The 21,941-nt window shown below is 46.3% G+C and overlaps 1 protein-coding gene and 1 long non-coding RNA gene across 2 annotated transcripts in view; one reads left to right on the top strand and one right to left on the bottom strand.

Moving 5' to 3' along the window:
• The first annotated feature begins 8,694 nt into the window (after positions 1 to 8,694).
• LOC144123357 (uncharacterized) lies at positions 8,695 to 10,868 on the top strand. The gene is made up of 2 exons (XR_013313077.1): positions 8,695 to 9,136; positions 9,218 to 10,868. It is a non-coding gene; the product is annotated as an uncharacterized LOC144123357 (long non-coding RNA).
• Positions 10,869 to 16,763: 5,895 nt separating this feature from the next.
• Positions 16,764 to 21,941, bottom strand: part of mei-41 (ATR serine/threonine kinase meiotic 41) — an 84,427-nt gene continuing 79,249 nt past the window's right edge. Inside the window, exons 58-62 of the mRNA XM_077658011.1 lie at positions 21,764 to 21,829; positions 20,083 to 20,168; positions 19,814 to 19,916; positions 17,850 to 17,963; positions 16,764 to 17,336 (exon numbers count right to left, since the gene is read on the bottom strand). Coding sequence (XP_077514137.1) covers positions 17,277 to 17,336; positions 17,850 to 17,963; positions 19,814 to 19,916; positions 20,083 to 20,168; positions 21,764 to 21,829 — 429 coding nt within the window. The 3' untranslated portion in view covers positions 16,764 to 17,276. The remainder of the gene's footprint in view (positions 17,337 to 17,849; positions 17,964 to 19,813; positions 19,917 to 20,082; positions 20,169 to 21,763; positions 21,830 to 21,941) is intronic.

Raw genomic sequence — 21,941 nt, 5'->3', positions numbered from 1 at the left:
AATAGCCACGGAAATTCATTTCCTCTTCCATAGCTAATGCGCGCTATACAAATGCGAGCACTCGATTGAGATCATAGGGCGACTTTTCAGTTTCCGCTTCTTGAAGATCCGAAGACGCGGTAACTTGCACCGGAGGAGCGACCCGTCCGAGGCGGTATGAAGGACGACGAATTATGGTAGAGACACTTTATCAGAAAACAAAGAGATTAACTGAAGTTTATATACAGAACTTACAATATTCACAGGAAGTTAGGAAAAAATGAAACATGGATCTGCCGAAGATGTACACCTCAAGCCATAGCTCAGAACTGACTGGACTCCCGGACTCAGTTTTAAAGCCTCGAGGTCCAGCTGGCCCATGCATATTCCAATGACATCCATTTGTAGCAACGCCCCGCTCAACTTTACTAGTACTAATGACTCTCTCCAAAGACATAAATGCAAGCTAAAAGGCGTGAAATTAGTTACAAGCTACAAATGGCATAGTGACCCTAGCAACTATGATTGGCACGCCAGATCCTGTTTCCTACCTCACAACCTTCACACAGTAAGTGAAAAAAAGTACAGAGAAAAAAACACCAGAACAAAATATTCCCTTTCCTCTCCGTGTGGTGTGTCGCCTATGCTCCAGCATGCACCTGGCCGTCTCAACGCCATGTCGGTGACCTCTATCCCAGGGGCTCAGCCGGAAAGAGGGCCCAAAGCTTGCCGCTTTTTTTTTTGTCGAAACGACCCATACATCGAACCCCGTCCACTCGAGTGCATCTCCTTTGTCGTACACGGACCTGTCCGGCCCAGCCCCAATGCGCCCTCTTGGTGCCCAAAGACACCGCTAATCTGCAAGCGAAGTTCGCGCTAAAGCTAATCGGCCGCAGGTGTCCCCGGCGCGGCCTCGGCGCTGTCAGGAGTCGTTCCAAGGGCCTGCACAAAGGCAATGTCGTCTCGGAAGACCCGCCGGTCACTTCGCTATGCTTGTCATTTCAACGGCTTCCCTTGATGCTGTGCGCCTAGCGCCGCGCGAATGCTTCCGTGCCGACGGGCTCATTGGCACTACGGGGGATTACTGCGACCGGGCGCTGGCACCTGGGCAGTCTGTCTGACACGATGCCACGTGCATACACCGACCGACCTTTACAATTTCCATGAAAGGTTTCATATTCACTGTCTCACTTCATGGCGCCTGCATCGAACTGCTACGAACTGTTCGGTGACCCCAATGCCAGCAAGTTTCGTTAGCAAACGTCCTATAAGACCACTCCCGGCTGCGACCATTGATGGCGCATCGTCGGTTGCCGCTCGCACTATCCGCTCCAACTGCAAGCTGCTGCGCTAAACAACTCCTACATGCACCGAAATGGCGTCCATTCCTGTATTGGTGCCTTCAGTTGTGACCAAGTGCCCTAGTTCTTTGGCACGCTAAGATTGTTCTCTATGCCCGTAACGGAACGGCACATTGGGCGTTATCTGTAATGTCAGTGCTTTCGTCAATTGCAACAGAAAAGGCTTCGAAGTCCCGACATCAAAACGTTTTCAATGTCGCGGCTAGACTCAGAAATTTTCTTCGTAACAGTATTGGGTGAGAAGCCTATTTTTTAGAATTCCTTCTCATGCTGGGACAGATAGCGCCTGCGGCTGCAAGCAGAGTTTTTCGAAAATAACCCGTCAGCGAAAGCTAGGCTTTGCAGATTTTGCAGTTAGATGGGAAATAATGGAGCTTGCTCTCACTGTTTCTTCCTCTTACTTGGGAGACTTTTGGAAAAGGTCCTCCTGTTTTTGGAGCGACACCTATATATACAGCTGAGCCACATTGTCATCACAGATCTTTCCAGTTAGTCTATATGGTGGCTGTGATGATGACATGGAGTCGCGCGTTGTGCTCCTTTGGCACACAGTCTGTTGGAACGTTAAACACATCATCTTGTCCAGCGAAGAAATATGCTGAAAACACCGTTTCTCATTTTAACTCTTCGCTTCGTTGAAGACTTGACAGCGACATTCCAATACTGAACTTTCACTGAAAAAAGCTTATGTCCTTACTGCCACAAGGGTTGTAACAAATATTGATACAGATGTCCCGGAGTTAAAACGCAAGTTAGAGCAGGCTATCACCGAGCGGCATCCAAAAAATCGAGGATATATACAGCACACTGGAGTTTAACGCCCTGAAGTGGCAAGTGGGCCATGGTCCAATGTTCAAAGGGACGCTGAGGGCAGCGCTATCAATTTTTTTTTGTTAGTAAAATCCGATAGTTCGGCATTTCGCGGCTTTGTTGCCGCTTGTCCGGCAGCGAAAGGTGCGTTTATTGCGAAGAGATTTGGATTCGAAGTTGAAAAAGTGTTTCCCGCCGCTACGATTCAAACTCGGGACTCACTGATGACGAAATAGGAGAAGAGTGACGTAAAGCGGCGTAAACGGAAACGAGGACTCCGTGATTGCTGGCGGCGAGTGCTGCGCTTCCGCCAGCAGCCGAAATGAGTACTATCCGGCCTGACGTTGAAGGCCTTTATCAGCAGTCGTCGCTTCGTTTACGTTTGCACCAACGTTATGACGGATACCGTTTCCGACAAAGAAGTTCTCGCAGAGAACTGCGGCCTGCATTCAGCGACCTCAACACCACACAGCGTGCGATGCTTTTGAGGGCTGAGGCGGGGGGCCTGGCAAGAAAGTCCTAGCGCCGAGGAGTCGGCAGCGTCGCTGTTACCACCGAGTCACCGTCACGAATGATGTATGTACATGTAGCGTCTCGTACATGTAGCGGCCTGGTTCGTGAGGAATATTTATATTCTGCAATAATAGTCCTTGTAGGACTGGCTGTGCAGCCCAGCCTCTTGGTACGCTGAAGATGCGAACACTCCGAGCGGTGCGTTTGTTAACGTGGAGACGCGTTGAACATTGGCTATACACAGCTCTTTTTCCTGTAGCAGTTGCGTGCCGTTGCACGAATTTCTTCCAAGGAGCACTTAGAGAGGCACTTGGAGGTCCTCTGCTGCTCCGCCCTTGTAACGAAACCATGCGAGCACGCAGAACGCATAGCCGCGAAACATACCGAAACTCAGCTGGCCGCCTGTTGCGCCTCCAGTTGCAGGTTTTCTTTGGCTTCCAACATTCAGGTTGTCTTTTTTCCGTCTTCCTTGTGTGATAAAAGTGCACTAGTGGTTTCAACACAAAACTTATATACTTCAATATCGATCAGGCACGTAACCTTCATGCACATTTGTCAACCTCAGAGATCTGCGGTGTCTTTTCTCGTATTTCATCATCACGGTTGTACTTGCCGAGATGCTTCTGTGGCGGCGATACCTGTGTTTTGATTCTTGCCCTTTTTTACTTTACAAGAGCTCTGTTTCAGAAAGAGTGGTGTTTTTGTGTTTAGGAGCCGGCATTCTATCCATACAAGTCAACTTCAGTTTCTCCTCAGTGTCCCTTTAAGGAATCCCACAAGGAGGAGTAGATTAACTTTTTAATTTGTAAATTGTAAATTTGTTCAGCCATCCCGGTTAGCTCAGTTGACAGAGCGACCGCTACGGTGAGCCGTTCCTCAACGCAAGGTATATATACACATACTGTAGGAAGGCTTGCATGGCTCTACGATTATTTGTTCTCACGGAATGCGTTGACGGAAACAAGCAACGGAAGGGAGGAGGAGGGGGGGGGGGGGGGGGGGGGGCTCAATTTCGTCTTCATTCTTAGCGCATTAACACTAGCCTGAAATTTGTATTGATAGACGATAATCTCCACCAGCTAAACGTCGGACCCTTCATACTTTCAGTCTTCCTCACATTGGTTGACCTGGTATTTCGAGACGCAATTTTGCTGTTACTAAACCTACTTACCGCGACAAAATATACTTAGAGTAGGGTTTCGGGAACGAGGGAGGAAATAGCCTTCATGAAGTTGTTGGGTAGAAAACCGGTCGCCAAGTCGGGTCGGGGAGTAGAACTCCCTTCGCTTAATCCTCTTTCACGCTTGGGGAAAGCATGTTTTGCAGGGGTGAACAGAAGCGGGAGAAGCTATTCCACTCGTGCGGTCGCGCCTCGCACGGCGCGCCGCGAGAGTTGACTGGAAGACCTTGCACTTATCACGGACCCCACGATCGAGGCCTACACGAACGGGCAATAGCGTAACGAGGGACACAACCCCCATTAGGGTTCGAAGAGTGGACATACACAGAAGAGAACCTAGGAAGCGACCATGACATACCAGAAATAATAATTCGAAATAAATTCAGAAGGAAGGTCAAGGAGGTTAAAACTGCGGGATTGGGACGCGGTAAGGGAACTCAGACGGAAGAGAGAAAGTGAGGAAATTAGGAAAATTGAAGGATATGGTCCGATAAACTTAAAGCAGATATAGAAAAATTCACAAAAGAGGTACAAACACGGGAAACCCGGTGGTAGATAAACACCTGCTGCACCTGTGGGAGGCGAGGAAAGGATTACTTAGGAGGTGCAAAAGATAAAAGCACAATCGAAAGCTAGATTAGCGAAGCTAACCCAGCAGGCAGAAGAGAATGCCGCAGAGTTATGAAAACAAAAACTGGCCCCAGGTATGCGACAGCATGCAAGGCGCCCTCGGGATGTCCAGAAAATGGAATCTGCATAAATACATGATATACCCACATATCCACATCACAGTAGGAGCGAACATCGCAAAACTGTGCAGAAAATCATACGGGATCACAAGGGAAAGGAAGCGGACCTAATCAGACAATTAAAAGAAAAATATACAATCGAAGCAGAGAAGCAATCAGTCGTTCCTGCGACGGTGGCGGCGCCACGCGGCCTCTTCCTGAAGCGCCGGTAATCGCTCTGCGCGGCGCGTGCAATCGCAGTGGTATGGAGCATAATATACGCGTAAAAAATGAGCATATTCTGTTATTCCACGATGTGCGAACATTCCAAACAGCAAACATGTTGCTTCTACAAACACGTTAAGGGTTCAAAAAGCAGTGATTAAGTGCATTCGGCAGCTTGGTAACGAGCTTCAGCCCAATGACCCACCCGTCTGTTCCTCAGCGACGTATGCTGTGTTGACGCCACAACACCGTGTGGTCAATTCATTCCGTTTCGGAGTTTTGTTCATGCTACCAGCTTAGCCTATTACAGCTGCATGAAAGCAGTGCAGTGCTTAAACACTGAGCTGATATGAAGTGTATTGGTAATATTTTAAGGCGGACGTTTGAAGCAAAGATTTTTCACCAAGCTTTAGTCCATTCTGGTCTAGATTAAACACGGCTTTCTGGCCACAACGTAATTGTTAAATAGCGATATGAATGGCAAGAACTTCACAATTGTACCTTCAGTTCTCGGATATAATGCGCAAAGTGGATGAATAACCGCAAACGCTTCTTGATAACAGCGTTTTCACCCGCTAGTCAAAAACACATCTTGAGCGCTAATTTCGACTGTATTACAAAGCTCGAATGACCCCTTGGTTGCCGCTTCAAACAACAGCTACATTGCCTCTTCTATTACCGCATATATGCGACCAACGTAGAAAATGTAGACCACTGGTAAAATTTTTCTGTTTGCCTAAACAAGCAGCCAATCACGAGTCGAAATTGTAGGCTCAAGGATTTTGATATTTCTCGCTTGTTTGATGCAGCCCAACATTAAAAAGTTTATTTTGATCTCTGTTGTAATTGGTAAGTGCAGTTATATTACACCGCGGACCGTAGCCAGTGTTACCAACTGCTGATTTTCTCTTCATTTGTGTCCTTATGAGATCAGCGCGCAATCAATACACATAGTATTTATGCGGGTAAGGACCGCACTCGTGTAGGCACCAAATATAGCGTTTGGGTCTGGTCATTAAAGTAGTTTCTTTCCGCTTTCGGGTGAGTGCCGAAACAAGAAAATGAACGCACAAAAAATTACACTTTAAGGTGTTTATCGCGCTTTACTATGCTGAGTTCGCAAGTTTCAACGCTGACGGAGTTTTTGCGGCACTTGCGAACTAGCGATTCCATGCTCTTATCGATAAACATTTATTTCGAGCCTGTAATGCAGCCAAACTTAAGCATATGATCTTATTAATAATCGACAATCATTTACTGCTGCTTATCTAGACTCTAAAAATCACACGAAAGGTGCCACAACGTCAAGAAGCCGCTTTGCTTCTATGGAGACGCACGCTATGGCATCGGCGCCATCACCACCTCGTCCGCCATGCCTTACAGCCGCCGCCTATAGGAGCTGGACTCGGACATAGTGGAAGAAGTCCGGGCGGCCCTAGTTTATGCTGCGGAAAAACATGACCCCGAGGAAGGATATAATAACCAACAAGTCTCTAACCAATCTCGAACAACAATCAATAACAGAGCTTACTGCATACCTTAATAAATGCTGGCATGAAGGCGCGGTCCCACAAGCATGGAAGTACGCAGAAGTCAGACTCATACCAAAGCCCGGGAAGGAACCTGGAATTGCAAACCTCATCATGCGTAGGGAAAGCTAATTGAACACGTCATCCCGGAAAGACTGCAAAGGCACTTGGAAGAAGGCGGCATGCTTTCAGACACGATGTTTGGATTCCGACCACACTTATCCACACAGGATGTAATAATACAGCTTAAAGAAGAAATACTTGCAAAAGCTAGCAACAGAACAACCAAGACAATATCAGCATTAGACCCTAATGGAGCATTCGATAATGTCAAACATGAAGCCATATTGCAGAAATTAGAAAGCACAAATTGTGGCAGAATATATGACTACATTAGATGTTTTCCTAGCGACAGAACAGCAAATATAACCACTGGAGAAATCAGGTCAGAACAGATCCAGCTAGGCAAGCAAGGGCACACAGAAAGGGGCGGTACTGTCGCACATCATATAGCGATGAGGGACTTACCAGCTAAATTAGCACAAATAGAGTAGGTTAGACACGCCCTCTATGCCGACGACATCACAATCTGGGCCGAGTACCGGGTCCGACGGAGAGATCCAATACACAGCAGCACGCAGAGATATGCGGACTCGAGTGCTCACCACAAAAGTCCAAATTAATACTTATTAATGAGGGGAAAACGCACGCAGGAAGACGAAATAAATATTCAGGTACAAATCGGAGAGAACAAGTAAAAATTGCCAACACCGTTAAGATACTGGACATGCACATCCAGCCGGATGATGGAAATCTCACGGCACTCAAAAAATTACGACACTAGAAATCAGGTACTACGACTGATAACGCGAATCATGAACAGGAAACATGGGATGAAGGAAAGAGATGGTTAAGCTCATACAGGCATCTATTATTACCAGAATCACGTACGCAATGCCGTACATGGTGCTAAAAACCAGCGATAGAGAAAAGATCAATGTCCTCATAAGGAAATCATATAAACAGGCGCTCGGTCTACGTACAGGTACGTCAACAGCAAAGCTACTAGCACTAGGCTTATACAACACATTCGAGGAACTAATGGAGGCCCATCTTATCGCGCATATCGAGAGGAAGTCGACAACACGAACCGGAAAGAAAGCATTGGAAACGCTATAGGCATGAAGGCATTAAAGCAGAATCAGAAAGAGAAACATGCATCTCGAATACCACAAATCGAGAAGGCCAGAAAGAGCAAGATACATCCAGGACGTGTATGGAAAAGAGAGTTGCATTCACGGATGTGGCAGAATACAAAGAGGCCATGACTGCGGTAGTGGTAGACAACAACCTTGACATCTAAACGGCTGTAACCCTTAAAGGAGTACCAGAGGAAGCCTTCCAAAAAACGAAAAGTACTCATTAGATTTTGTGCATCGCTCGTTCGGTGCTTTTATAGCGACAATTTCAATTAAGCAATAGAATCAGCTGAGTCTCGCCTGCTCGAAACAAAAGTCGACGATCTGGCAGAGGACACCCGGTTCAAAATGAATTCTGGGTAAGCATGAGAAATGCAAAAAATGTTGCCGGTAAGCCGACGTCCACTTTTGTCTGAGCTGACACTTTCTTTGTTGTCACTACCCTTGTCAAAGGCCTCCGTCGCACGAGTGTTCAGCCAGGTCTCGCTCAATGAAACCAGCCTGCGAAATAGAATGTCGAACTAAACTTTGCAAGCGCTCCTCCACGTGACGTTGGTTTGGCCAGGAATGGAGGTTCCTACAAGGATTTTAAACCGCCCAAATATTTTTGTCCCGTTTAAGCTTTAACATTTTGCACGAGTGGTGGTGGTGGTGAAAACTTTAATAGACACAGGGGAGTTTAGGACACGCAGGTCCCTGGGCCCCCGCACGGCCCCACTGCACTCAAATATTCATGTCCCGGAGGCTCATGACGCTGGCGACCTGGCCTGTGGCGATGGCTTGCGTGACCGGGTCCTCGGAGCGCAGTAGGGTCTCGGTACAAGCAGTTCCACTTCGAAATCAGCTCATGATACATAAGCCTCCTCTTTAGCCTACTTTCTTCCGCCTACTGTGCTCGATTTCGTGCCGGTCGCCATCTGCAGTAATTTTCTCTTGCAATTTATTGTAGTGTTTCGTTTATTTTGTTGTGTTCATTGAAATTCTCCTGAGGTTTAACTATACTGCAATAATCCTCCTGAGACCCCGCGTGCAACGTATTGCACATTCAGATTTCAGCGATCCGTAAACAAAATGTGCCGAAAGCGAAACCGAAACAGTCTCTCCAAGCTAGACACTGGCAGTGCCATCTGTTGGTGTTTCTTGAAACTGTAGGCACGAGGAGGCGCTCATGCTAACAAAAATGGCGTTTTTCAGTCCGGAGGTTTTCTATCGACGCCGCCAAACTAAATCGTTTTCATATATTCAAAAATGCTGTGGTGCTCTTGAATATCGTTTTACGAGCTCATGAAGGACTAAGGTCTCATTCACCACCGCTATATCTGCCTTCACTTTTCTGTTTTCTTCTTTATTTCACTCGTAAATTCGATGTTGTCTTTGTGACTGCATTTGGCAGAACCCATTATTTTGATTTGCTCTTTCTCTCTGTGGAAGTTAGGGGTCTGTTTATTTCAAATAAATAATAAAAAAATCTCTTTAGATGCCGCCGATGCTTCTGCCCTCCAAGTTCTTGAGAGGACTGCTGCGAATGGGGACAATTCCGACTTGGACTTGTCAGACTTGGAAGATCCCCCGGATGGTGTAGAAGTGAATGTGCAATGCGACAGAATTGGAGGTAAAACTTCGTGGACGTCGTTCGTTTTAAAATTTTACTGCACCCATCTTCTGTCCCTTTAATCAATTGTGTTTATCGCAGATGAAGAGGAGCAGTATTGCCACTACGATTCGGACACCGATGTCGATGACGGCGATAACAGTGTTTCCAATCAACTCATATGCCTTCTCGCGAAAGGTGGCCTCGGAAGCAAGCATACGCATCCGTCCTTCCCGACTTACCTGATGTTCCGTCGTCTACGGCCGAAGAAAGAGATGGCTGGTGTGCAAATCAATACTACTCAAGATACATGGATCAGCAGGCATTTGAACGTCTCCATGAAATGACAGAAGTTTCGTACCTCCAGCGCACAGGACGGTCGTTGAACTCATCTCCTGGGGAAATGAAGGTATTTCTTGGAGCTTCATTGCTCATGAGCGCCTTGGGTTATCCTCGAGCGAAAATGTATTGGAGCCATGGAACGCGTGTCGCCGCCGTAGCCGACCAAATAACCAGGGATCGGTTTTTTCTCATCCGACCGAACCTCAAGGTCGTCAACGACCTCGCTGTTTCCGACAAAGATAAAGAAGCCGATCGACTATGGAAAGTCCATCCTCTTCTTGACATCATTACAAACGTTTGCCTCACTCCGCCGCGCTCACCAAACATCTGCGTTGACGAGCAAATTATTCCTTTCACCGGCAAGTGCCCGGTGAAGCAGTTCATTCCTGGGAAGCCTAACCTGACAGGCCTGAAGAACTTTATCTTGGCAAGCCCTGAAGGCCTTGTGTTAGATTTTGAGATCTTTCAGGGGAAAGGAAGCCTCGCACAAAAGAAACAACACGGAATCGGTGCTGCCGTTGTACTGAAGCTTGCAGCGACTTTACCGTGTGGAAGCTCGCTGTATTTCGACCGATATTTTACAGGAACGCATCTTCTTGAGTCATTGGCTGAAAAGAACCTCAGGCGGACAGGGACAATCATGAAATCGCGCATTCCGACAGGGCAGCTCAAGCTCAAAGGTGACCAGGAAATGCGTACAGAAGGTCGTGGGGCAATGTCTCAGTGTGTCGGCACTGTCTATAACATATGCATCACGAACTGGTATGATAACAAACCGATCATGTTGGCCTCCACCCACGTGGGCATGGAGCCTGTGGATGAGTGCACACGATTTTCAAAGCAGAAGCGAAAGAAAGTTGCTGTCAAGAGACCAGCAGTTGTCGCAGAGTACCAACACTCACATGGGGGGTGTTGATCTCTGTGACAGAATGCTGAGCTACTACCCCACTACCATGCGCTCAAAGAAGTGGACGATTCGGACACTTGTCTTCATGATGGATGTCGGAGTTGTGAACGCTTGGCTGCTTTACAAGCAAGACCATCGAGAGCTGGGCACACAGAGAAAAAACATCATGCAACTGCTGGACTTTAAGCTCGAGCTCGCCCATTTTCTGCTTGCCTCTGACAAGGGGTTTGCCTCAACTAAAAGTGATTGCGAAGCCTTGGAACTGCGGAAGCCAGCAATTGTGCCACTTCCGCCACCATCCGTGCGCACACTGGGTGCGTCACACATGCTGGAGCTCGTGGACCAAAAGTCCGCAAGCAGGTTTCGGAACCCCGGCTGCTGCGAAAGGACAAAGTTCCGATGCTGCAAGTGTAACTTATTCTTGTGGTTGACAGCTGGCCGCAACTGCTTCAAAGAATTTCACAAGAAATGAGACCAGAGCGGTCAATAAAAGCGTGTCTATGACATCATGTTCCATGGTTTTTTTTTTTGACAACTTAGTCCCAGTGTACAATATATTGCACATCTGATAACTTTTTAACGAAATGTCATAGAAAATAAAGAATTACATCAGAATTATCTGTGTACTCTGATAAATTCAATTATTAAAAAAATTAACTGGTTTTCACTACGTTATGTCTCGTGTCTCGGGAGGATAATGTATGGCCGAATGCTCAGCGAGTTTATTGTGTGGTGCTATTTGTGTGTTGTTCTTTTTAATAATTTGAAAAAAAAAAAAACTAGACGCTTGTGATGAAGATCGCATTTGCCTAATCATGAATTCGCTCGCACGCCAGCTTTGCTCCATTCCTAATAGTAATTTGTAGATATACTTGCGGAAAATAACTTAATACGTGTTAGGAGTTACCGCACAAAAAAAAAAACTTTTTTGGCTACTTAAAATTTCCGCTTCTGGCTACATTTGGGCTACTATGTACGGAGGCCAGCTACCTGTGGTTGGAGCTATCTGGTAACCCTGGAGGGCAATAGGATGTTAATTGGGAGGCACATGAAGCTTTTGCTTTGTCTGAAGATGCCCGCACCAGAAAATTTTAGCGATGAAACAGACCAAAATTTCAGATTGCTTCCGTATTTACAGAACTGCTAGGCTTAGCGAGTACGCGTCGCCTGACGTCAAAAATACAATACGGGAAGTTGAATGTTGCTGTTTTGAAACAGATGTATAGGCGATTTAAAGCACCGTATCATTGGGGCTGCCATCTTTAGTCACGTGATCACGCCGCCATTACCTGACTTCTGACTGCTTGGCGCCTGCCTCGCCGCGGCGGCTGCTTCGTTTGACAGCTCACTTCCGACAGCCAGTGTTTCGGCTTATATGGTTGTAAAGGAATGGGAATATGACACTAGGGTTTGGGCAAAGCTTCAAACGACAAGTGAGAACCCTAATTTGATCACTTGAGGTGTGAAAATGCGGTCGGACCATGTTGCGGAGAGCCACTCAGCTCTTGCTTCGAACCATTGAATGGATCGCTTGACTGCATCTAAAACAGCTAGGTTTAATGCTCCTGCGGCAGCGCAGGTTGTTGTCGTATTGGGTACATGCATGCAGACATCGCTTTAAAACGTTCACACGCACATCGTACACATTTGTTTACAAACTGCTAAAGGCTGGTGTGCACTTCGGCAACATAAAATAATTTCTTCTGATCTGTTAAACACAGAAAGGCGATAGAAATATGTAGTACACAAATGTTAACTTTAATGGTAGCAACACCAGCCTTCACTAGCTGGCGTGCAATTGTTTCGAGAATTCCTCTATATAAATGTAATAACATGCACATGGCAACACGTTTATGCTCCACTAAGTTCACAATTACGTCAGCTTCACACAAAATTGTGGTGCGCTCCACGCTAGATATGCGGACATGAAAATGCTCGAGTGAAGGTCATTACTTACCACCAACGATAGTTGGTGGTAATTAAGTAATGATCTTCACTAAAAGCACTAGCCTGCGAGGTCACTTTTATAGTGACTGTCTCGCATGGACTGCGAGGAAGGGACTAGCCAGCACAGCAGCCGTAATGCATTATTTTGTTCCGATTATGGTTCCCGAAAACTGTGCTTCCCGGAGCGAAGTTCAACAGTAGCACCAAGACGGCATGTAATACATGGTCTGACAGTAAGCGTTGTCCGCTCGTACGCCATGCGCTGCGTAATTAACGGTATGCACGAGCGCAATTAGTTGCCCTATTTTTCCGCTCCTGATTCGACCTCGGATACTTCTGTTACCAATCCCCGCACCCTCACTCACGAGCAATGCAGCCTCGCTACACACGCAGATGCAATCGTCACAGTTTCGATGGCGGAGCAGCTTGTTCGTGCGGCTATGTTGTGTTCTGAGCACCGCGCGAATGGCACTCGCGGCGTCAGCGGGCCGCGTTCCACTCACATGTTCACCTACAGGCTCAAAAGGCCCTGATTGAGCGTGCCCGGGCAGCGGCTGACGCCACTGGGGTCCCGTACTAGGGACCCCACCTAGTGTTTGTGAGGGCCGGCCCCTTAAGGGTCGGTCCAATCATACCTCCCTGTAAATACTCTTTTCTAGCCAAAAAAGTCTTTCACCACCACCACCATTCACATGCTCGCGGGGAGCACCGCGCGACTGGCAATCAAGGCGTCAGCAAGCCACGTTGCGCTCATTGCTCGCCCTTAGTTGCAAGTCGCGGTGCTCACCGCGAGCAGAACGCGGCCCGCTGACGCCGCGATTGCCAATCGCGTGGATAGCGCGATCCGCTACCGCGGGGCACCGCTGGGTACACGCTGATTAGTCCCGACGCTCTGCGGCTGGCGCGCATGCAGCTGACGGGCATGTGGCGCCACCTGGCGTCCCCAGGGCGATCTGTGCATGCGCAGTGGCGCCTTGCGGAAGCGGATCACGGTAGCGGATCGCGCAATGCTACAACTCTCTATTGCAAGTCGTGCGGTGCTCACCGCGAGGAGTGAGCGGAACTCCGCCTTCTGACACCGCGAAGCACCACGCGACTGGCAGTCGCGGCGTCACCGGGCCGCGTTCCACTTACTGCTCGCGGTGAGCACCGCGCGACTTGCAATCGCAGCGTCAGCAATGTGCGCGCTGCATGACGCCGCTCACTCCTCGCGGTGAGCACCATCGCGACTGGCTATCGCGGAGTCAGCGTTGTGTAGACCGCGTACCGCCGCTCACTCCTCGCGGCGAGCACCGCGTGACTGGCGAACGCGGCGCTGGTGATGTACGGGCAGCAAGTACTTTGTGCCCCGCCGCGGTGGCTCAGTGGTTAGGGCGCTCGACTACTGATCCGGAGTTCCCGGGTTCGAACCCGACCGCGGCAGCTGCGTTTTTATGGAAGTAAAACGCTAAGGCGCCCGTGTGCCGTGCCATGTCAGTGCACGTTAAAGATCCCCAGGTGTTCGAAATTATTCCAGAGCCCTCCACTACGGCACCCCTTTCTTCCTTTCTTCTTTCACTCCCTCCCTTATCCCTTCCCTTACGGCATGGTGCAGTATCCCCAAAAACCAATTATTAATTCTTATATTAATTCACTCCCTCCTTTATCCCTTCCCTTACAGCGCAGTTCAGGTGTCCAATGATATATGAGACAGATACTGCACCATTTCCTTTCAACCCAAAACAATTATTATTATTATTAATCATAAAACACCGGTGCACTTTGATGCCTTCAGCTGCTGAACTGCATAAGGGGAAAATGAAAATTGGTTTTTGGGGAAAGGAAGTGGCACAGTATCTGTCACATATCAGGGGACACCTGAACCGCATGGTAAAGGATGGGAGAAAGAAGGGACAAAGAGAATAAAGGAAGAGGTGCCGTAGTGGTGGGCTCTGGAATAATTTCTGGGGATCTTTAATGTGCACTGACATCGCACAGCACAAGGGCACCTTAGCATTTCGCCTCAATCGAAACGCGGCCGCCGTGGTCGGATGGATTCGAAACCGTGTACTCGGAATCAGTATCCGAGCTCTCTATCCATGGATACACTGAGCCACCGTGTCCGGTGTAAGGGAAGGAAAATGAAATGAAAATTGATTTTAAGTAAAGGAAACTATGCCTGTCTCACATATCTCGGTGGACCGGGTCATAAGGGAAGTGAAATAAGTTGGTTTTATGGAAAGGAAATGACACCTGTCTCACATATCTCCGTGGAAACGCAACCGCGCCATAAGAGAAGTGAAAGTTGGTTTTAATCAAGAAAAGGAAATGACGCCTGTCTCACATTGCGCCATTTCCTCCCACCCCCCCCAAATAAAAGTTTTTTCAATTAGGACCCGCCGCAGTGGCTCAGTGGTTAGGGCGCTCGGCTACTGATCCGGATTTCCCGGGTTCGAACCCGACCGCGTTTCGATGGAGGCGAAACACTAAGGTGCCCGTGTGCTGTGCGATGTCAGTGCACGTTAAAAATACCCAGGTGTTCGAAATGACTCCCGCGCCCTCCACTGCACCTCTCTTCCTTCACTCCCTCCTTTATCCCTTTCCTTACGGCGGGGTTCAGGTGTCCACTGATATGTGCGACAGATACTGCGCCATTCCCCCCCCCAAATACCAATTTTTCAATTTGGCTTTCTAAAAATCTGCAGGGTTTGGGCGTCCGTTTGGAGCCAGATTTGGTTCCATATCTCAGCATAGAACGAGCAATAATACAGTTGTAAATATCACCGAAGCTATATTAAATATATACTGTCTTGTGAGAGCACCTTTAATGTCATTTCCAAGAAAGCAAGATGTTTAAGAAATAAAAAAATGCTTACTACTGTGTGTGTCAGTATGGCTATCTATGGAAACCGGCAGTCGCTCGACCACAAACCTAGCCAGGGATATGCAGCTTTTCGCTTTCGACTAGGGTTAACCAGAGCTGAACCACCAGCAGTTTTTTTCCTGCTGCTCAAAGTGAGATCACTTTGTTTACGTTGAGCAGAATTAGCGAAGGACGTATTTTGCATGAGATACAGGTCACAGGTGACCGTAATGCTCTGCTGCATTATGCCACAAGTGAAGAAAGTAAACATCCTCTAACAACCTTTTGGCCATAGAAAGAGTGAACAGGCAGTCCTACTCTCTGCCGAAGTAGGTGTTTCACTCTTTAGCAAATTTAGGCAGAGCAAACAGCAGCCAGAGAGGGTACAGCGGCTGGTCTACATTTAATGCGATACCGTTAAGAGTTGTCACTCCAAAGCCTCACCGATGCCTGGTGTCACGAAATTCACTGACAGGCCGAGATAGGTCACGTGACCTTGTGACGCCACTACAACCTGCCCACTGTGGCAGGTGGCAATTAAATAAATGATCAGTCAAGCAAGGTCACATGACCTTGTGACATCACCATAACCTGCCCAACGGGTTGTTAGAAACCCAGTTTCTAGACAGCAACCTAGATAATGAACTGAAATCACAAATAAGAAAAAAAAAAGATATATTCAAATGTTGGCACCATAATGGCATAGCGAATACCTGCTACTGCAGCTTGCAGTTGGAATATGGCAGTGGACGGAACTACAGTTGCACAGAAATTGACGCAAACGTGCACAAAAATTGCAACAGAGGCTGAGACAAATGTGAAATCTAATGCTACTACATTGCACTCTTAAGGTGACTTGAGCGTCCCCGCATTTTTTTGTGACAGAGAACCAGTGCTGTTGCAGGACATTAAACCCCATCACGATTAGAGTGTGGTAAACAGCACGGTGGAGCCACCTGTTGACAAATATTGTAACAAAACACTGATTGATCGCAGGGTCAAGCGGCCTTGGTTTTGTTCATTTACTCTGATTTGCTGAGAGCTCAGGAGGACACACACTGTGAAAATGATGTCGCAACGTGGGTGTTGTGAACGTTAGTGGGGAAAGAAATCAACCTAGGCCATCATTTGTGATTTTCTCAACAGTGTAGTGACATTTTCATGCAGAAAGAAATTCTGGTAGCCTTGCTGAAAAGCAATCTATAAGCCCAGCAGTTTCTTGCTTCCATTCCTATTTCCCCCTAGTGTACTTTAACATTTCAGTAACATCAATTTCCAAGGCATATAAAGAAGATAGGCAGTGGTGACTAGCTCTGTAGCATTATTAACAAATTGCGCTAAGCACTTCAGTGCCATGTAGTGTCTGCAGGCTTCAAGCAGATGGCCTCACAAAGTTCTTATCAAGGCAAAAACAGTACAAACTTGTAAAAAAGCAATAAGCTAAAACAAAATACAGACAATGCTACCCATACAAATTTAACTGAACATTCTTATCTAAGATCTGAAAAGATAGTATTACTGTTCTGGCTGGAAGCCTGCAACGAGAAGTTTTCCCTTCCTCTTTCTGGTCTGGAACATAAAAGTGTTTAGTGAGGGACAAAGGAACTTCATCAGTAACACAAGATGAGCTTTATTAGCTGCATAAATAGCAGGAAATGCCCTGAGTTAAAAAGGAATAAAAACAAGACACAGCCACAAAATTCTCTGATAATGTTTAAATAATACATGCATTGTGACCCACACAAATGAAGGAAGTTTTTGATCAATGTACGGCATCAATTTTTCAGTAGCCCGAGAAATTCAGCTGACCCACACAAATGGCAGCAGTCCTCTTAACAACAGCTGGTAGTGACAAAGAACATAATGACTAACAGGGTGAAGGTAAATTAGTGCAGACAGATGTTCATTTCTGCAAACTGTGCAGGTATGAAAAAGAAGAAAAGTCCACTGTACATGGTGCAGCAAGAACATGAGACCAGCTTCTAATCAATAAAAAATATGTACCTACATCAAGTAATGGAAGCAGTAACCCCCGCACATTACTTAACATGCAAACAACTGAAGAAATCAACAAGCTTGAGCTCACACCTGCCCAGGATTCCTGAGCTATCAACTGAAAAGTATCAGAGGTAGGCACCCCAGCCAACATACATCTGGCAGAGGTTGATCTCACTGGTTGCTTCCTGCATCAGAATTAAAAAAAAATACAGAGAGAGGTGTCATTGTTCCGTGACCATGCAGAAGGATAAGATAAATTACAAGACATGGTACTGTCAAGCTTTCAGAGATGACAGCAAAGTCTTTTGCTGCTGCCAAAATGACTGCTTTCGCAATTCACACTAGAATGCACAACACGCAAGGACATTACTCTTGACAATTTACCCAGATAAACAGCTCAGTGCAATGCAGCGGTATGATGCTCAGAAAAAAGCAAAAAAAACTTTGCTGGGACCACTGTAGAAGCAGTTCTAGGGCACATTACAGGCCTGGAGCACTACTGTGTACATATTTTTCTAAGCCACAAAAAGTTACCAGCAGGATGTTAGGTGCACTGAAGAGATTTGCTGGAAGCTACCAAATGTAAGGAAAGGTCGAATTTTAAGCAATGTTTTCAAGCACAACATGCTCTTTTGCCAATAGACAGCAGCACTGCAAGTGAAGGGTTTCATGCTGGGAGGTAGAATCAACATCCCTACCTGGATGAGGGAGTCTACCTGACCCTCGACTGAGAGAGGTGGCCCAGCAGGCTTGTTGCGCCCCCTGTAGATGCCTTTTAGCCTCTGTTCAATGCCGTTTACGTTGACCAGAGCCTGGTTACAGAAAAACAAATGTGTGAACATGCCATACTTTCTGGTCTAAAGCTGCACCTCTGTATAAGTTGCACCCACCTGCAAACAGCAGCTTTTCCAACTAAAGTCACACATAAGTTGCACTGGTGTATAAGACGCACCTGCTGTACGTTTGATAAGTGCTACAAAAGCAGGCTGAGGGTCCTTTCATTAGAGAGTGCGACAAAACTACGCGCTTGCAGCGGCTGCCATGCGCGGATGATCCTCGAGCTCTGGCTAGCGTGCCTTCTTCCCGCAGTCTACCCTTTTAGTGCCCTAGCACTAGATGCCTCATTTAGCAAAAAAAACTGTCCTCTCTGCGAATGAAGCCTCCACCTGCCAGCTGCCACTTGCCAATCATGGCAAGTGGATTGTGTTAGCACTAGGTGGGTCACTAGCAAAGAAGTGATTATGTGTCCTGCCAGTTGCCACCTGCCACAGGTGGCACAGTAGAGAGAGTGAAATTCCCTCTCCACTTTCAGAGGAAAGGGAGATTCTAGTGGGGAGGGAAGACTAAGAGGGTGACAGGTGAGGAGTTGCGGGTGGCAAAGTAGAGAGGGGGAAATCCTCTTTCCTTTTTGTGTGCTAGCACTAGGTAGGTCACTAATGAAAAAGCCGCGCAAGCCAGCTGCAGTCAAGTGGAATGGAGGGTAGCGCGCCTACTGCAGCCTAGTGGAAGGAAGCAAACTGGTTTCATGGCAGCTGCGGCCAAGTGGAAAGGAAGAAACCATGTCACGCCAGCTGCTGCTTACATTGTCTGTAAAGCCGTCATATATTGTACTAGCACACCTGTGTAGCATTTAGTTTAGCGATGCAGGTCAAGGGTTAATTGTTTTGGTCGCTTCATTGACCGGAGTGGTGTTATGGCTTTGCACCAGTCCAGTATAATTTTTTTCACTCATGTCGAACTGTCTCCCTGCTACTTGCTTCTCATTCTCCAGCACAGATTCAACGGCACGCAACTTGAATTTTGCATTATAGCTCCGCCAACTCGTAGGCAGTGCCATGTTCAGCAAGAACAACGCACGATACATGTTAAGCCAGACAGAAGTGATGCCAAAACCAAGACTTTTGAGAATGCGGCTGGACTGGATTCAGTGGCTGCCACATTCAGTGGTGAGATTGTGTGATTCTGCCCATAGAATGAAATTTAAAAAGTAACTCGATTTGCCCACTGCTTTAACGATCAATTTTATTTTTAAACAAAGTTAAATTAAAGGACATGGAAAAAGATGACACGCGGTGGCGCATCATGCTTGGCTGCATGTAAGTCACATAACTCTATAAGACAAACTGAGTAAAAGTTCAAAAAAGGAAGCTGAGACTTATACACCAGACAATACACTGCATATACACAACAGAGAGCACGTATGTCAAAATCTGATAGAGGTCCAAGCAATGTGAAATACTGACCCATTGAATACAGTACACTACTCCTACTTTGATGCTAACAACACGACAAAATGTGTAACGTACAACGTAATCAGTGTGAAATTCATGTTCTGACCAACTAATAACATAGGTAAGCGCGTCTGATGCTTGGTTAAGCCAATTCATAGCTTTCTTTGTGTACGACGGCATGCTTAAAGGAAGCGATGCTGTTCTTGGATAGAAGAAATGATATATTATACAGAACCAGCACTACTATAAGAAAAGTGCTTTGATCACTCCCGCTAATTACTCACAAGACATGCTGCTAAGACTGCCACATTTTGGTGCTCAGCTGTGGGCATATGGGTGCCGCTGCCTCATGCTAATGCAGATCCAAGAAAGAGCAGAGCAGTATAAATAGGCCTTCCAGTGCTAGCGGCAGTTCTTCTGAGTGCACTTACTTTTTCATTGATGATTTCTCCAGACTCTGTTGGAACACTCTTTGCACCTCTTGGGGCCTTGCTCCACTCAACAAGAGGGTCATGTACAAATGGTTTCAGCACACTGAGAAGTTAGGAAAAAATAAATAAATAAATGGTCTCATTAGTTGCTCACTTTGATGCAAAGGGGAGTGCCAATCCACACTATGAGTAAATACAAACCCATTACACTTGTGCATAACATGCTTAGAGTGCACGCTGAACTTTGAACGTAGTGTTTCAACACTAACCTCATCAGTGCGTCCTGCTCGTTGCGCATGATGCGTAATGTGACCTCACATGCTTTCCTGAAAACGCCTTCATAGCCGAGGGGACCCTGAAATTGCAAAAAATGCAGCTCATCCACATGTTAGTAAAATATAGGAGGAGGTCTGAGGTGAGTCTTATACTGCTGACTACTTAAGGTAATAAGACAAGCTCAATGTAAATTTAGAGAGGTGGATGCTCAAAATACATGCCTGTTACGACAATTTCAGAAGGTAAGGTTTTCTAATGAATAATTTCCTAATATCTGCTGGACATTTTAATGTAAGAAGTAATATAGTATTTGTCCCAGTCAGCCATTTATTATCCCTGCAATTAGTGTCAAGCTGGCTAAGTCGTGTACTTGCAAAGATGAAGTTGGCAGAGCAAATATAGTATTTACAAAGTGTGTGCAGAGAATAATCAGTGAAAGAAAGCCTACAAATACATAAAGTGTTTTTTAGGCTTTCCGTTCTACTGATGAAGCTCATAGGCTTCATATACCTTTTGCTGAGTAACTCCTACAAGAAATGTTTTCATTTAGCACCGGCACAGACTACACTGTTTTGAAAATAGTATCGCGTTAAATACTGAGCTAGTACTTCAGCATATTTTCCGGAAATCCAGTGAAAATAGTGTGGATTTTAAAATTTGCTTTCAAAGAGCCTAAACACAAACATAAGAAAGAAATATGATCATAAGTCACCCTTTTCATCTTTAACATTCAATGCATCAACATTCTCATAGCATGTTCCCTTTCATTAAAAAATGCACATACTACTGGGCTGGAAACAGCTATGACTGACAATTCGTAAGCATCAAAACACACATTCCTGCATTCTTTTGCGGTTTAACATTCCAAAATGTGAGTGACTAGGCACGATACATACTTTGTGGAGGACATTAAGCAATGCGTATTAGGCAATTCATATAGCTCTGCATAATGAATATATAAGTGCACTAAAATTGAATTCCGCCTGCTTTGCAACGTGTTCCCGACAAACAATATGAAATTGTATAACACTGTGAGCAGTTTTTCATGAAAGGAATAAACAGCATGGAGGTGAGATAGGTTCACAGGAAAAATGGATAAAAAAAAACTGGCAAGGTATCCTGTCAACCCACAGCAAGAGCCTCACTTTTAAAGCGAGAGTTTTAAAGGTCTTGTCCTGTAGAAAATCAGGTGGCGTTTGTTGTGCGTTGTGAGCAAAAAATGTGAATTGGTTGAAAAGGTGACCATGTAACACATGAAGTGGCCCATAGGCCACGCAGGCATGTTCCTACAGCTTGGATAAAGTGGGGCTTTATATGCACGCACGTATGCACACACACGCACACACACACATAGACACACACACACACACACACACTTTATTTTCCACAAAGAAGTGGAAGGAGGCGGAGGGAAAAGCCGTACATTTGCGGCTTGAGAAATCCTCCGCCCCGTCTTTCACATAATATGGGAACAGTGACCGTGTTTACTTCCCAAACTTTTATCTGTTTCCATGGCAGCTCAGACATCCATGCATTCATGCATTGTCACCACTTGCTCAGATTGTTCCTTAACCACACTGCAGACATGCTGAGACACATACCAGTTTCATGCCGCAATTATGGTCTTTCTACGAACAAGTTCAATCATTTGGTATGAGCACTTGAAAAACTCACCATGGCATCAACCATGTTGTGTGTCAGGCGGAAAGGAACTTTCTCCGGCCAGTCAAATGTTTCGCCCTGTCATGAATGCAAGGTCAAGTTGAGAGTTGCACCTTTCAATTGCAATCAGTCTTTGCCTCTTGCCATGTGCTACTGCAGTCAGTACAGCTTGCATATAAGCAAACTAAGG

The sequence above is a fragment of the Amblyomma americanum genome, chromosome 3 (assembly GCF_052857255.1).
Source record: "Amblyomma americanum isolate KBUSLIRL-KWMA chromosome 3, ASM5285725v1, whole genome shotgun sequence".
Classification (NCBI taxonomy): Eukaryota; Metazoa; Arthropoda; class Arachnida; order Ixodida; family Ixodidae; genus Amblyomma; species Amblyomma americanum.
The sequence above is the reverse complement of the archived record's forward strand: the minus strand, read 5'-3'. Positions and strand labels throughout refer to the sequence as shown.